Source organism: Macrotis lagotis, chromosome X, assembly GCF_037893015.1.
Source record: "Macrotis lagotis isolate mMagLag1 chromosome X, bilby.v1.9.chrom.fasta, whole genome shotgun sequence".
In the NCBI taxonomy this organism is placed as follows: domain Eukaryota; kingdom Metazoa; phylum Chordata; class Mammalia; order Peramelemorphia; family Peramelidae; genus Macrotis; species Macrotis lagotis.
In genome coordinates, this window is record NC_133666.1 from 153,855,671 (window position 1) to 153,871,097 (window position 15,427).

Below are 15,427 nucleotides of genomic sequence, written 5' to 3' on the forward strand. Positions count from 1 at the left end.
ATCAAGGTAAGTGGCACTCTTCCAAGAATATAGCATTTAATAATAGCTAACTTGCCACTTACTATGAGCCAGTTACTGTGCTAAGCACTTTATAATTCTTATCTCATTTGATTGTCAGAACCCTGGAAGGTAGATGGTGTTATTATCTTCTTACAGATGAGGAAACAGAGGCAAACTGAGATTAAGAGACTCGCATAGGGTCACACAGCTAGCAAGTTTCAGAGGTCAAATTTGAATTCAGGTCTTCCTGACTTTAGGCTGAGTGCCTGCTAGCTGTCTTTTGAATTAAAGGGCACAAAAAACTTTTTTTAACCAAATCAGAGTAATTATCAGTTACCCCATATATATTGTCCCATCTTTGATAATTATTATGGCTTTTATTTTCTCTAAATTTTTTTATTTATACTCTTATTGGGGTTTGGTTTTTGATATTTTATTTTTATTTTTCCATCTATATGTCATGAAAACCTTTAAACATTCATCCTCCTGCATATTCATAAGATACACATTTTTTCACCACCTTCCCTTCCCTCCCAACCTCTCAGTGGTGGACAGTATGGTAAAAGTTGTACTTATACACCCATTTTAACATGCCCACATATTAGTAATTTTGTGTATGAGGAATTGGGTCCATGGGAAAAGAAAGAAAATCATGGGATGGGAATGAAAAAAAGGGAAGTTTTTTAAAAAAGTGAACATAGTATCCATTCAGATTCTGTGATTTTGGTTTTTTGTTTTGTTTTGTTTTGTTTTTCCTCTGGCTGTGGATGGCATCGCCCAAAACAGGTCTCCCAATGTTGTCCTAGATCTTTGAACTCCTGAGAGAAGCTACATCCATTGTAGTTTATCAATTCACAGTATTGTTATTAATGTATACAATATTCACTTGGTTCTGGTATCATCATGCAGCATCAGTTCGTGTAATTCTCTCCATTCTTGTGGTACTCTATAACTTGTTCAGTCATTTTCAACTGATGGACATCCCTCAATTTCCAGTTCGTTGCCACTTCAAAAAGAACTGCTAATAAATACTTATGAATAGGAGGGACTTTTCTTATCTTTTATGATTCTTGTGAAAATTGGCCTAATATTGGTATTGTTGGGTCAAAGGATATGATCAGTTTTATTGTTCTTTGGATTTAGTTCCACCTTGCTCTCCAGAATGGTTGGATTAGTCCACACAATTCCACCAACAATGCATCAATGTCCCAATCTTCCCACAATTTCTCCAACATTGATCATTTTCCCCTTTTAATCATCTTTGCCAATCTGAAAGGTGTGATATGGTACCTCACAGTTGCTTTGATTTGCATTTATCTAATTAATAATGGAGCATTTTTCATATGATTATATGCATAGCTTTATTTTTTTTTTTTTCATTTAAAAACTGCCTGTTCTTATCCTTTAGTTATTTTTTCAGGTGGGGAATGAATTGTACATTATCAATTTGATTTAATTCTCTATATTTTAGAAATGAGACATTTATCAGGACCCTTAGCTGTGAAAATTGTTTCTTGACTTTGTTTTTTTTTTCTTGATTACATTGGTTTTGTTAGTGCAAAAATTTTTAAATTTAATAAAGTCAAAATCATCCACTTTGCAATTTATAATGTGATTTATTTCTTGTTGGTCATAAATTCCAACCCCCTTCCATAGATCTGACAGATGAGTATTTCTTGATCTGTTAATTGGTCTTTGGTGTCACCCTTTATATCTAAATCCTGCACCCACTTTTGATCTTATTTTGGTATAGTATGTGAGTTGTGGATCTATATCTAGGTTTCCCCTTACTATTTTCCAGTTTTTCCAACAGTTTTTGTTGAATAGTGAGTTCTTATCCCAGAAGCTAATGTCTTTGGATTTGTCAAACAATAGATTCCTATAGTCAATTCTGTTTCTTAAATAGTACCAGGCACTTTTGATGACTATTACTTTATAAAATAGTTTTAGATCTGGAACAGCTAGATTATCTTTTCTTATGTTTTTCCCCATCAGTTCTCTTGATATTCTTGACCTTTTGTTGCTCTGAATCTAATTTTTTTCCTAGCTCTATAAAATAGTTTTTTGGTAGTTTGGTATGGCACTGAATAAGTAATTTAATTTGGATAGGACTATTATTTTTATTATATTAGCTCTAACTAACTATGAACATTTGATATTTTCCCAATTGTTTAGATATGACTTTATTTGTGTGATTATTTGTGTATTTTATAATTGTGTGGGTTTATTTTATATCCTGTTACTTTGCTAAAGTTTCAAATAGTTTTTTAGTTGATTTTCTAGGGTTCTCTAAGTATAACATCATGCCATTTGCAAAGTGAAAATTTTGCTTCCTCATTGCTGATTCTAATTCCTTCAATTTCCTTTTCTCCTCTTATTTCTGAAACTAACATTTCAAATACTACATTGAGTAGTAGTGGTGATAATGGAAATCCTTATTTCACACCTGATCTTATTGGAAATGCTCCTAATTTATCTATGTTACATATAATATTTGTTGATGATTTTAGTTATATTGCTTACTATTTTAAGGAAAACATTTAGTCCTATACTCTCTAGTGTTTTTAACAGGAATGGATGTTTTATTTTGTCAAGGGCTTTTTCAACTCTATTGAGAAAATCATATGATTTGTTTTTGTTGGTTGTGTTATTGATATGTTCAATTAAGTTGAGTGCTTTCCTAATATTGAACCATCCCTGTCTACCTGGTATAAATCCTACCTAATCATGGTGTATGATCCCAGTAATAACTTGTAGTCTCCTTGCTAAAATTTTATTTAAGATTTTTGAATCAATGTTCATTAAGGAGATTGGTCTATAATTTTCCTTGTCTGTTTTAGTTCTTACTGGTTTCAGTATTGGCACCATGTTGGTATCATAAAAGGAATTTGGCAGAACTCCTAATTTTTTTTTAAAAAATAGTTTATAGGGGCAGCTAGGTGGTGTAGTGGATAAAGCACTGGCCTTGGAGTCAGGAGTACCTGGGTTCAAAGCCCTTCTCAGACACTTAATAATTACCTAGCTGTGTGGCCTTGGGCAAGCCACTTAATCCCATTTGCCTTGCAAAAAACCTAAAAAAAAAGTATCTCATGTAGAATTGGAATCAATTATTTCTTAAATGTTTAGTAGAATTCACATATAAATCCATCCAGAGCTGCAGACTTTTTCTTAGGGAATTTCTTCAATTTCTTTTTCTGAAATGGGGTTATTGGGGCAGCTAGGTGGTGCAGTGGATAAAGCACCGGCCTTAGAGTCAGGAATACCTGGGTTCAAATCTGGCCTCAGACACTTAATAATTACCTAGCTGTGTGGCCTTGGGCAAGCCACTTAACTGCATTGTCTTGCAAAAACCAAAAAAAAAGAATTTAAATGCTATACCACTTGGTGAATATATGTTAATAATTATATAACTTAATTACCTATGAAGCCTTTTTTTTAAGGTTTTTTTTTTTTTTTGCAAGGCAAATGGGGTTAAGTGGCTTACCTAAGGCCACACAGCTAGGTAATTATTAAGTGTCTGAGATGGGATTTGAACCAGGTACTCCTGACTCCAAGGCTAGTGCTTTATCCACTACACCACCTAGCTGCCCCTTATGAAGCCTTTTAAGAAGATGTTCTTTCCTTTCTTATTTTTAATGAAATCTATTTTTGCTTTTGCTTTGTCTGATATCAGGATTGTTACTCCTGATATTTTTTTACTTCTGCTGAAGCATAATATATTTTGCTTCAAGCTTTTACCTTTACCCCATGTGCATCACTGTGCTTCAAATGTGTTTCTTGTAAACAACATATTATAGGATTCTGGTATTTAATCCACTCTGTTATCTGCTTCCATTTTATGAAAGAGTTCACTTTATTCACATTTACAGTTGTGCATTAATTCTGTGTTTTCCTCCATGTTGTCTTTCCCTGTTTATACTTTTCTCTTTCCTTTCCTCTTATTCCTTCTCACCAATGTTTTACTTCTTTTCCCTTTTAACTTTATTTTAAATTTTAACTTTAACTTAACTTTTACCTTTGCCTTCCCTTTTATCAGTCCCTTCATCCCCTTTCTTTCCCTTCCTTCCCTCTCCCCATGCTTTACTTCCCTGTACGGTAGAATAGATTTTCAAACCCCATTGGGAATGTATGTTAATCCCTCTCTGGGCCAAAAACCTCTCTGGGTCAAATCTATCACATCCTCCCTTCTTTCCCTCTGCTATAATAGATTTTTGTGCCTCTTCATCTGGTGATATTTATCCATTAATGCCTAGCCTTGTCCTAGTATAATCTTTATTTTTATATCTTTGTTGTTTTAACCCTATCTTATACCTACAACCATTTTTGTCAACATATACTTTTATTTGTCTAGATAGAAGTACCATTCTCAAAGGTTGATTGATTGTTTGATAAGCAGCATTGCCTCACCAACATGAAATACCCTCCTCTCTTCTCTCATTAGAAATATACTTCTCAAGAGTCAAAATCACATCAAATTATAATTAATTAATACCACCCCCTCTTTTCAGAACCCTCCCTCCATGGACACCCTCATGAACCAAAGCATTGTGCAAAGTCAAATCATTTCATGGACCATTTATACTCCACCCCCTTACCTCCCACCCTAAGCACACTTCCTCCAATTGTAGCTAAAGCATCAAGCAAAGCAAAATTACTTTATGATTTTTTTCACATTCATTCCTTCTAATTACACTCTCTCCCTCTGTCTCTATAGCACTCCAACCATAGCCCTACAACCATTCTCAACCAAAGTATTAGGTACACTTTCTCCCTTTGTCCCTTTAGTATTCCAACTATGGTACTTAATCCTTATTAACTAAAGTATGGATTAAGGCAAGATTACTTCCTAAACTATTTATGTCCAACCCTTCTAAGTATTGTACCCACCTTCTATCCTTAAGTACTACAACCTTCCTTAAAGTGCCTAGTAAAGTAAGCTTGTTTCATGATTCAAGAATGTATAGAGTCTTTTTTTTGGCTGTTTATAGTATTTTCTTCTTTAGTTGAGAATTCTGAAATTTGGAGTTTTTATTCTGGGATCTCTTTCTGGAGATGTTCTGTGTGTTCTTTCAAGGACAATTTTGTCTTCTCGATTTAGTTTATTAGGACAGTTTTTTATGATAATTTCCTAAAAGATATTTTCCAGGTTCTTTTTTTTGATCATGACTTTGGATAGAGCAATAATCCATAATTTATCTCTCCTGGATATATTTTCCAAGGAGATTGTTTTTCCTAAAAGGAACTTTGCATTTTCTTCAGTTTTTTCAACATTTTAATTTTATTTGATGGAATCTTGGTGTCTCAAAGATCCATTAGTTTCTATTTGTCCAATTCAGATTTTTAGGATTTTTATTTTCTTTGGCTAGTTTTTCTTTTCTTTTCTAATTGGTTAATTTTACTTTTTAAATGAGTTGGTTTCTCTTTCCTGTTGGTTAATTTGACTTTCCAGCTGGTTGATTTGGCTTTTAGATGAGTTGCATTCCTTTTCCAGTTGGTTGACTTTTTGGTGAGTTACATTCGTTTTCCAGTTGGTTGATTTTATTTTTTAAGGAGTTGCTCTCTTTTTCCAGTTGGTTTTAAAGGATTTAATTTCTTTGGTCAATTTTTTCTTAATTTTTCTGCAAGGCTCTCATTTCTTTTTTTCAGTTTTTCTTCTTCATTTCTTCTTTGGTTTTTAAAACTTTTTAAAAACTCTTCCATGAGTGAGGTTTTAGATTTGAGTTCATAAATTCCTTTCAGACTTCCTATGAAGGTGATTTGTCATATCTTTCTTCTTCTTCTAAGATGGCATTTTTGTCATCTATCTAATTAAAAGCTTTCTATGGTTAGTGCTATTTTTTTGTTCATTTTGATAGTTGATCTCTGCTCCTAGGATAAAGGGAGTAAATTCCTGAGCTTTTTGTGCTGGGGTGGTGTTTAGTCCCTTGCCTTATTCCTTGCCCAAGCATTGCCTATGCAGCCTAGAGGATGCCTACGTAGAGGTTTGTTTCCACCTTTATGTCCAAGCTCTGCCTATGCAGCGTTTTGTTTCCAACACAGTCCTGTCTATTGTTCACAGGACTTGTCTTGGTTTGGGACCCTCTCTGCTGGCCTGATATCTAGCTGGTCTGGGACCTGGGTTGCTGTCTAGTTGTTGGGACATGAATTGAGCTGTGGCTTCTCACCTTACAGCCTAGCCTATTTCCCCTTTTCCCCAGAAGACAAGATCCTTCATGACTTCTATAGTTGAGAACTTGTTTTGCTTTCTTTTTTTTTGGTGGAATCTGTAGTTTTAATGTCTGTGTAGAGGCTTCATTTAATGTTGTATAGGAAAAAGTTCCAGGAGCATGCTAGCTTCACGCAAACATCCTGGCTCTGCCCCAGGGATCTCCCATTACCATGACTTTTGTGAGATTTTGTGAAAGTGGAGACTTACTTCATAGATATCTCATTTACTCTTGGTCAGGTTGAATCAACAAACATTTATTGTGTGCCTACTATGTGCTAAATACTGGAAATAAGAAGAAATGTGAAAAGAAATAATCTCAGTCTCCACTCTCAAGGAGTTCATGCTCTAATAGAAGTAATAGCATGTAAACAATTATTGATGATCTAATCTTCGTGTTATTGACTCTTCCCCTCAAATTGCTGAGCCATAATAACTTCAGTCTTAGAATTAGAAAAGAAAAACACTTGTTCATGTTGTTCACTAAGTTAGGCAGATTGAAGATACTTTAGAACAAGCGTTGCAAGTGGACATGAGATTGATTAGGATGGACCCTGTAAAGTGCTGCTGAGAATACTGAGGAGAAAAGATAGTTGAATGAGATGTCTGCCCTTTCCAAGTTTTCATTTTCTAATGCGAGAACCCTTAAAAGATGAGTTTATGTGTTTGTAAATGTTTATCATTATCTTGCTTAGATGGGCTGGCTTCTTGCAGGACAGGGTGCCCCAGCTACTGGATCAATACAGGCCAATCTCCTGCTATACTGGATAGAGCAGGTCACTCCTCACCAGGACTCAATTATTATTGATATTAGATCTAGTGGTCTCTACTTTTACCTCCAGTTGTCAAAATGACCTCTGCTGGGGACTTTTCAGAACTCATAAGGTCATATCCAGGGCCATTGTATCTCTGGATTTTCATTCATCTAAGATCAAGAAAGCAGCACCTCAGGGATACATGGCAACCTCCTGTTCCTCTCTTTACCTGGAGGCTCATAGCAGTTCTTCCTCACTCAAAAACAGCAAGGGAAGAGAGCAGTTCAGGGTCTTTGACTCTTTTTGTATGAAATCAGTTCTTCTCACTTAGATTACCCTACCTAGATTATATATGGGAGTATTTACTCTAAAATCCTTTCACTTTTATATTATAAGAAAGGGGAAAACAAGACTAATAAATTGTGTATTGACTTAAACTAAAGACTTTTGACTTTATTATGGTTCTTATGTATAGATGAAAGTATTTAGTAGATGGTATTTCATTTAATTTCCCCAAATATGATAGAACTTCACATTTCTTTCATTTCGAAAAAGTAAAGTTTCATATACTGAACCTCTTGAAGGCATTATGTCATTTTTGGGACAAGATAATTATTCTTTTCAGTGGAAGTATAATCAGAATTGTAATCCTTCAATTTATTAAGGATTGGCCTTTGCAATGGACTACTGACCTGTTTCATATTACAGACCTATATGGCATATTTGTATAAATAAACAATCTAATGTCTGAATTTGGGTTAATGACCCCAAATAAGATTTGTCTACTAGGAAATTTGTTAATTAGAATCATGTACACATTATTGTGAATCAAAATCAATCTTTTCTATGCCTATCTACTTATTGTAGCTATTAATACTTATCAATAACAGATTTTCAGCAGATGGTAAATTATAACCAATATTCAGTCAAAATGTTTTACATAAAATTCTCAAGGAAGTTAAAGATTTTCTCTTAAAATAAAATTTGTTTTTAAATCTGTAAAATGTAGTAATAATGTCTGAAGTACCTACATATTGTGAGGGAAAATATATCTCACAAATCAGAAGAAGTTTATTCAGGAACTTGTAGTTATAGGGGAATTCGAAAGGAAAAATTCCCTGAACTGATCATAGAGTAGGCTTTTTGTGCCCTGAGGGAAAAAAAAAGCCTTGTTTTTGAAACTATTTAATGGACCTTCCTAGAAATATAAGCAAACTTGTTTCTCTCTGTGGACAAACTTGCAAAGAAATCAGAGGGCTTCTTCTTGACCTTGGGAGGTGGAGGAAACTGAGCATGTTAGTTATTTGTAACTATCCTTGGGAGCATGAGTGTGGGCTGAAGGAAGGACAGAAATTCTGAGAATTAGATATAACTGTTTTTCTTTCCCTGAAATGGAGTTACTCATATCAGTTAAAGGACAGAGAGATCTGTTCTGCTAGTGTCATTACTACTAATGTAGCCACTTAAACTGGTTAGAGGGTACTGACTCTGCCTTGATCATAGGAGGGAGGAATTCCCTGATGTTGAGGCACATGTTTCAGTCTCCAGATCCTGGGAGGATAAGAAGTCCTGTTACCCACAGATCTTAATCCTAGTCTTGGTCAGTATTCATAGGTCTAAGGGAAAAATGAGCTCCCAGTTGCTGAAGCATGTCTATTCTTATGAATCCTAGAACCCAATGCTTATCAGGTTATAATGTGACTCCCTGGCCAGTGATTTGGAACAACAGTAAATGAATTCTTAGGAAGAGGTGGTAGAGGAGATCCTGCTACTGAAGCCTGGCAGGTGATCCAGTGACCTAACTCTCCCTCTCTTTAGGAAACACAGATGGTAGCTGCAAAGTTGTTGTCCCTTGACTTCAGAGGACCAGGAAACAGAGCACTTAGTTACAGCTCTGGCCTGTGACTCATGAAGTAAAGGATGGTAGGTATCACTAGCCCCAAATTAACCTATGGCCATCCAGTTGGTTTGTTTGGATTGTTCCAAGAAGGGATGACTCCAAGATTCATTGCAGGAGGTGTTATTAGAAGTACATTCGATTTACCAGTACTGGCAGTTCTTGATTATAGAGAATATAGGCATGGCAACAGCAAAATCTAATTAGGAGGGGCAGCTTGCTGGCACAGTAGTTAAGAGCCCAAGTCCTGGAGTCAGGAGGACCTGAGTTCACATCTGACCTCAAATAATTGCCTAGCTGTGTGAACTTGGGCAAATCACCTAACCCCATTGCCTTAAATAAATAAAATTTAAAAAACTAATTAGATACACAAGAGAGAAAAATGGGTAGAGTCTGAGGGACTCCTGTACAGGAAAGATGAGGATGAAAATCTCTAGGTATAAGTTAAGAGTGGGAGACAGTAAAGCAATCTAAAGACTGTCAGTGATTACTTTGCTAGCTAGGGTTTTAGTGTGAATTAGATAGGGTTTTTTCCCTGGATCCATCTGGGTAGCAGTGGGAGCCTTCCTCTTTGCTTCAAAACAAGGATATATGTGTGGCATTTCTCTTCAACTGAAGCAAGGATGAGGTGTTTTCTGTAGAACATCTGAGCCATTTTTATAGGCCTTCTTTTCTGATTCAGGATCACAATGATACAGCTTTGGTGCTACCTTGGTGGTACTGACTCCTTACCAGGCATTGTAGACTATCAGAGGATGTACTTGGAGGGGTGGTACAAAATCTAGGGGCTTTTTAGCAAAGCATCTAAAAGTGATGTCATAAGGTACAAGTTACAAGTTAAATCCCAAATAATGAGTTAAGGTTTAGTAGTCAAAGTTTAATACAGAGAGTTAACACACAGAGTTAGGTGGGCAGAAAATTCTGGCCTCATGAATAGGGACAGATAGGATAAGGAAAAAGAGTAAACTAACAGTGGCTGTAGAGATTCACACTTGGATAAGATTTCAAAAAGAGGGGATGAAGAAATCTGGGAATCTGGATAAAAGATTCTAGTTTATGTCTTTAGTTGCCATACCTTGTGGAAATGGAAGAAGGTACCAGAGAGTTTAAGTACAGTCTGATGAGATACAGTAGATGAGGCAGGAGGTGTGGACTTTTGTGCATTCCCTCCTCCAGGAAATCAGGAGAAGATTCCAAGTTGGTACATTAGCAGAGAATCCCTGGTGGGATGACATTTTGATGTAGTGTCTGGAAATGGTGTAGTGGCTACAGGTCAGATTGTTAGTTTTTCATATTCTTTTTCTGAGTACTATCCCTGTGGTTCAGTCCAAAAGGCAGATGTGTCCAGTTCCATTGGTGGGTGGGATCTTTGGCATTGTGGTTGTGGGTGGGGGTGTCACCTCTGATGGCACTGTAGCATCTATAACCTAGAACAGATTCTTCCAGGGAGACTTTGAGGCATTTTTCAATTGATGGATCTTCAAACAGATCCATGCTCCCCCTCCCCCCCTCCCCCCAGGAGGGGATAGTGGATAGAACTTCAAATAACTGTTGGTAAATAGATTACATATCAAAAGTGACTTAAAAATTCAGCACAGACTCATCTATTTATTGAAAAACTATTTGATATAGAGTGACTAAAGGTCTAGATGGTATTTGCATAGGACATGGCATGAGAGTATTCTTTCAGATCATTATATTTTTTTCATACCATAATTCTTAGGAAGGTCAAGTTCCCTTATAATAATAAATTATTTGCTTTTTCTTATTTAGATTTGTACTGCCTCACAGTGTTGCTGAGGTTAAAGTATTTAATAAACTTTAGCGTGACATAAAATGGAACTATTATTATCTTTTATCATCTAACTATATATAAGATCTGGTTAATGAGTTTCTATTAGCTGTTTTACAGCCATTATTTCAAATTCAAGTCAGGCTCAAAAAACTAAATGCTATTGCCTATGACAGGAAATAACAATTACCAAATTTGTTGTGCTTTTATTTAATCCTTTTTCTTTGGGACAAACTTACTCTTTGATCTATTTTCGCACTGCTTTTATCAGTTATAACAATCCACAAATTTTTAATAAATGACTTTTTTATATAATAAAAAACAACTTTCTCTAAGGGCAGATAATAATTTGGTCTGAAAGTCTGAGTAGGTCCGAGTAGCAATCCCATTCTCCCATGCCTAGATTGTACAAAATCATAATTATCTTCATGTTCTTAGTCTCTGTAGATGATGGTGATGATAAAATATTATTGGAAGATAGGGAAGAAGGGAATGTAGCAGTGACAATAAATGAACAAAACAATTATTTGAACTGGATCTCCATTTAAATTCCATTACAATGCCTAATCATGATGTTGTTTCGAAAGTAAAAACTCTGGAAAGATCCTAACAATCTAGAAAGTCTTCAAGTATGAAACTGTTGGTGTACTTTAAAATCATACATTCAAGGAATTTCCTTCAATCCACGACATTCAAGGATTCAGATTAGATAAATTTGGAGATGTTCATTTTTATGTTGGTCAGAGGATAGTGGACTTTTTGGTCATAACTGTCTAAGATTGTCTATTAAGTTGGACTTAGAGGATTTTCCTTCTGCATGGCTAAAGCACATAATACTGATATAAACCCTAAGTATTGAAATATTTGAATTGAAAGAAATATTAAAAAACAAAATTGCAAAGCTATTCACATGTTTAAGCATAGCTATGATAATTTTTCATAATTTTTTCTTTTTTCTGGTCTGAATTCATGATTTAAGGACTTATGAATGATGGGGAACTTGTGTGAAGCTCCCTATAATGATGCAGTTGGGCATATGTAGCTTATTCTTACAAAGTTGTCCAGAAGTTAAATGACACATCTGTTCATGGTCAGCTTAATATGTATCACAGGCAGGACTTGAATCTATGTCTTCTTAAGGTTTAATTTTTTTCTCTTACATTTCAGAAAATATGAAATTCAAAATGAATTTTGTTCAGGAATAGCCTATATTTGGACCATCTGATATTTCAAGAAAGGATAACATAAATGATAGTACAACTAATAAATGAGCAAATTGTTCTTTCACTTTGAATGTTTCTTACAATTGCTTTTGACATATTCATTCTCACACACATCTGTATTATATTAATTTATTAATGTTCGTCAACATTATTTGTAAATTCATTTGATCCTGTAAATCGATTTTTTGAAAAATAATTTATGACTGTTCAATTATTTTTCTAAAATAGTTCTATTTAGATATTCTTTTTCCTCTTCTGCTAATCTAGGCAATTTATATTTTTGTGAATTTTTTTAATTCACTTGTTAAATTATTAGCATACAATTGGGCAAAATAACACCTTATAATTTCTTTAATTCCATTTTTGTTAGCAGCTTATTTACCCTTTTTATTTTTAATACTAGTAATTTGGTTATCTTTTCTCTTTTTTTAAATCAAATTAACCAATAGTTTAGCTATTTTTCCATAACACCTATTCCAGAGAAAGAACTGATTAATAGAAATTATCTATATGATGGTTTACATGTGTATGCATATTTATACCTAATGTTAGCCATCCCTAGTTTGAGTAAGGGAGAAGGAAAAAAGAAAAGTTACATGATTGTTTTATTATATACTTTAAAGGAATAGCAAATTGTACATAACAGATTTCTGGTTTCATGAATAATTATCTTTTGTTCTATTTTATTTTGTCATAGAAATGTTTGTTGTATTTATTAAATAAAGTAATTAATTTAAAAAAACATAGAAAGGCCTTTCATTGTGAGGTCCAAGAAACTTACACAATTTAAAATTAATTTTCTGTCTGGCCTAACCTAGATTCCTTCATCTCCATAAATAATGACAAACTCTCTTGCTTTTTTTCAGGTTCTTTGGATAGCCATAATATGCCAGAAGGAAAATCCCAAGTTACTCCTCCAGGAGAAGTACCAATTTATGTGAATACTCAACGTGCAAATATTCAGGTTTTGCAGGACCTTCAAGGAGATACTGAAAATGTATTCAGTGAATCAGTGGACAATACCAAAGACAACAATCCTAGGAAAGACTTATTTGACATGAGTAAGTTCCTATTAAACTTTTTTCAGGAATACTTTAATATAGGTTGTTACTTCAAATTCATGTATCTCATTTTGTTCTTTGGTAACAGAGTTTTGATGTATGTTAATAATCTTTGTCATTTTCTAGAGTAGGTTTGAAGTTATCATCAAACTTATTACCTTCTGCTGTACATTATCATCCTCTGTAGTCAATAGGGAATGAGGAGTTTCATGCCCTTAAAACTAACTTTTAAAGACATTTTTATATTCTTTAATCCACAAACCATTTTATTCTGAGGCTTAGGAGTATTGATTCATTTACCTGAGTTAGCTATAGGAAAAAATGAAAAAAAAATGAAAATCAGAGCTGATGAAGCATTGTTTCTAAGAGCCTGGTACAAAATGTACATAAATGCTTACTTAAGTGAATTGAATTGTACAAGCCTAGAATAGGAATAAACACTAGATTTTCAATCAGAGAACTTGGGTTTAAATTATGGATTTGTGGGGCTGCTAGGTGGCATAGTGGATAGAGTACCACCCCTGGAGTCAGGAGTACCTGAGTTCAAGTCTGGCCTCAGACACTTAATAATTACCTAGCTGTGTAGCCTTGGGCAAACCATTTAACCCCATTTGCCTTGCAAAAACCTAAAAAAACAAAACAAAAAATCCCCAAAACAATAAATTATGGATTTGTTATTTTTCATCTGTGTAACTATAGGCAAGTTACTTAACTTTTCTCAGTTATATTATTAGTAAATGAAAAAGTTGCATTCGATAATCATTAAAGAAGGTCCCTTGTAGTTCTGAATTTTATAGCATAAATCTTGTGGTTAAATTCCTATAGAACTGACATTAAAAAAATCATACCTTCTTAGTCTGTTCTTCAAATACAGATTAAATCCTCATGGAAATTTCCTCATTCTCCACCTTAAAATACTGCTCAGTACCTTAGATGCAGATGTGTTATTTTGAAGCTGAATGGAACCTTATGGATCATAAGGATCATATCTTGTTTATGTTCTTAATTTTATAAAAGAAAAAGTTAAATAAAATATGAAACTCAGTTCGATGAAAAGATTGGTCAAATGTTGTAGAATTAGTAACAGATGCTTAGTCCAATGTTCTTACTACCATTACAGTATTACCAATATAGTTTATTATAGGGGTAGTTAGGTGACCCAGTGGATGAACCATTGGGCTTGGAATCAGTAGGACTCACCTTCATTAGTTCAGATTTGTCCTCATACATTTACTAGCTGTGTAACATTTAGCAAGTCACTTGACCTTATTTACCTCAGCACCTCATCTTTAAAAAGGACTGGAGAAGGAAATGGTACTCTAGTATCTTTGCCAAGAAAACTCCAAATATGGTCACAAAGAGACAGATGTGACTGAAATGACTCATCAACAATAATAATTAAGTTAATGAATTTAGTATCTGCTGACTTACATTAGTAAAGAAAGTTTCCTCATTGAAAATTCTTATTCTAATAAAATTGTTAAAAGGAATTTTTTTAAAAAAGAATTAATAGCGATCTCTTAAGAACTGGCATAACTAATACTATTTTGTTCTGTATTTGCCATTTGCTTATTTGAATTGTACAATAAGCTTATAAAAGTTGGTTTCTTTCAGTGTCTTTTCCCTAATTGCTATAAGAAGATTGAATCATTCCAAAGGAGAATTTCAACAACAACTCTCCTTCTTTTACTTGTTTCAAAAGTGCTGTATACTTCTCTTTGGCAGTACAACTAACTGTACTAACAAGGACAAATACATTCTTTATCTCTTGTACAAGAGAAATACAATTTCCTTAGCAGGTGTACTTTTTTATTTGTATAATTTAGTTTTATTATAATAATCAGTCACTCTACATCCTGCTGCTTGCCACTTCTTCATGTAACATATAAATAATGATAGTTGAATTGTGATAGACACACATTTATCATTTGCTGGTGAAATGTGTCTCAATCTCAGTGAATAAACATTAAATTTTATCTCTCTATGAAGAGTGCTGGCATATTGGCAATGGCCAGTTAAATAGATCAAGAGAAAATTCATATAACAAAATTATAAACCAAATTCCATCCCCATTATTAGGTATTTTTTTTACCAAGTGAATAAATTTTGTAAATTCAAAATAAGCTCTTAGATTCATAGCTCTAAAAAATTCCACTGCACTAATGCTTGAAGGAGGGAATAAAAACTTCTAATAATAATTGGTTCTTTCTTTTTCTGAACAATATCTTTTTGACCTTGACTATTACTCACCTAGAGATGAGGACTGGAAGAAATGCAATAAAGACAGAGAATCTAGTATCCGCTCCTCTCTCTTTCTTTCACAACATTTAAACATTGAACTAGGCATAAAAATAAGAACTATTGTTGCTGAGTTAAGTCCAATTATTCCAAGTAATGTGGGCAAAGATAGCTTGAAGACATTTATCTCTAAACATTTCAGATGCAAATTATAGTTTGTCCTCATTCTAAAATCCACAAATGTTTTTATTTTAAC

General features: G+C 34.1%; 1 protein-coding gene across 1 annotated transcript in view; it reads left to right on the top strand.

Annotated features, from left to right (window-relative positions):
• Positions 1–15,427, top strand: part of LOC141498863 (SHC-transforming protein 3-like) — a 59,104-nt gene that overhangs the window by 24,722 nt on the left and 18,955 nt on the right. The window contains exon 5 of the mRNA XM_074201928.1: positions 12,739–12,933. Coding sequence (XP_074058029.1) covers positions 12,739–12,933 — 195 coding nt within the window. The remainder of the gene's footprint in view (positions 1–12,738; positions 12,934–15,427) is intronic.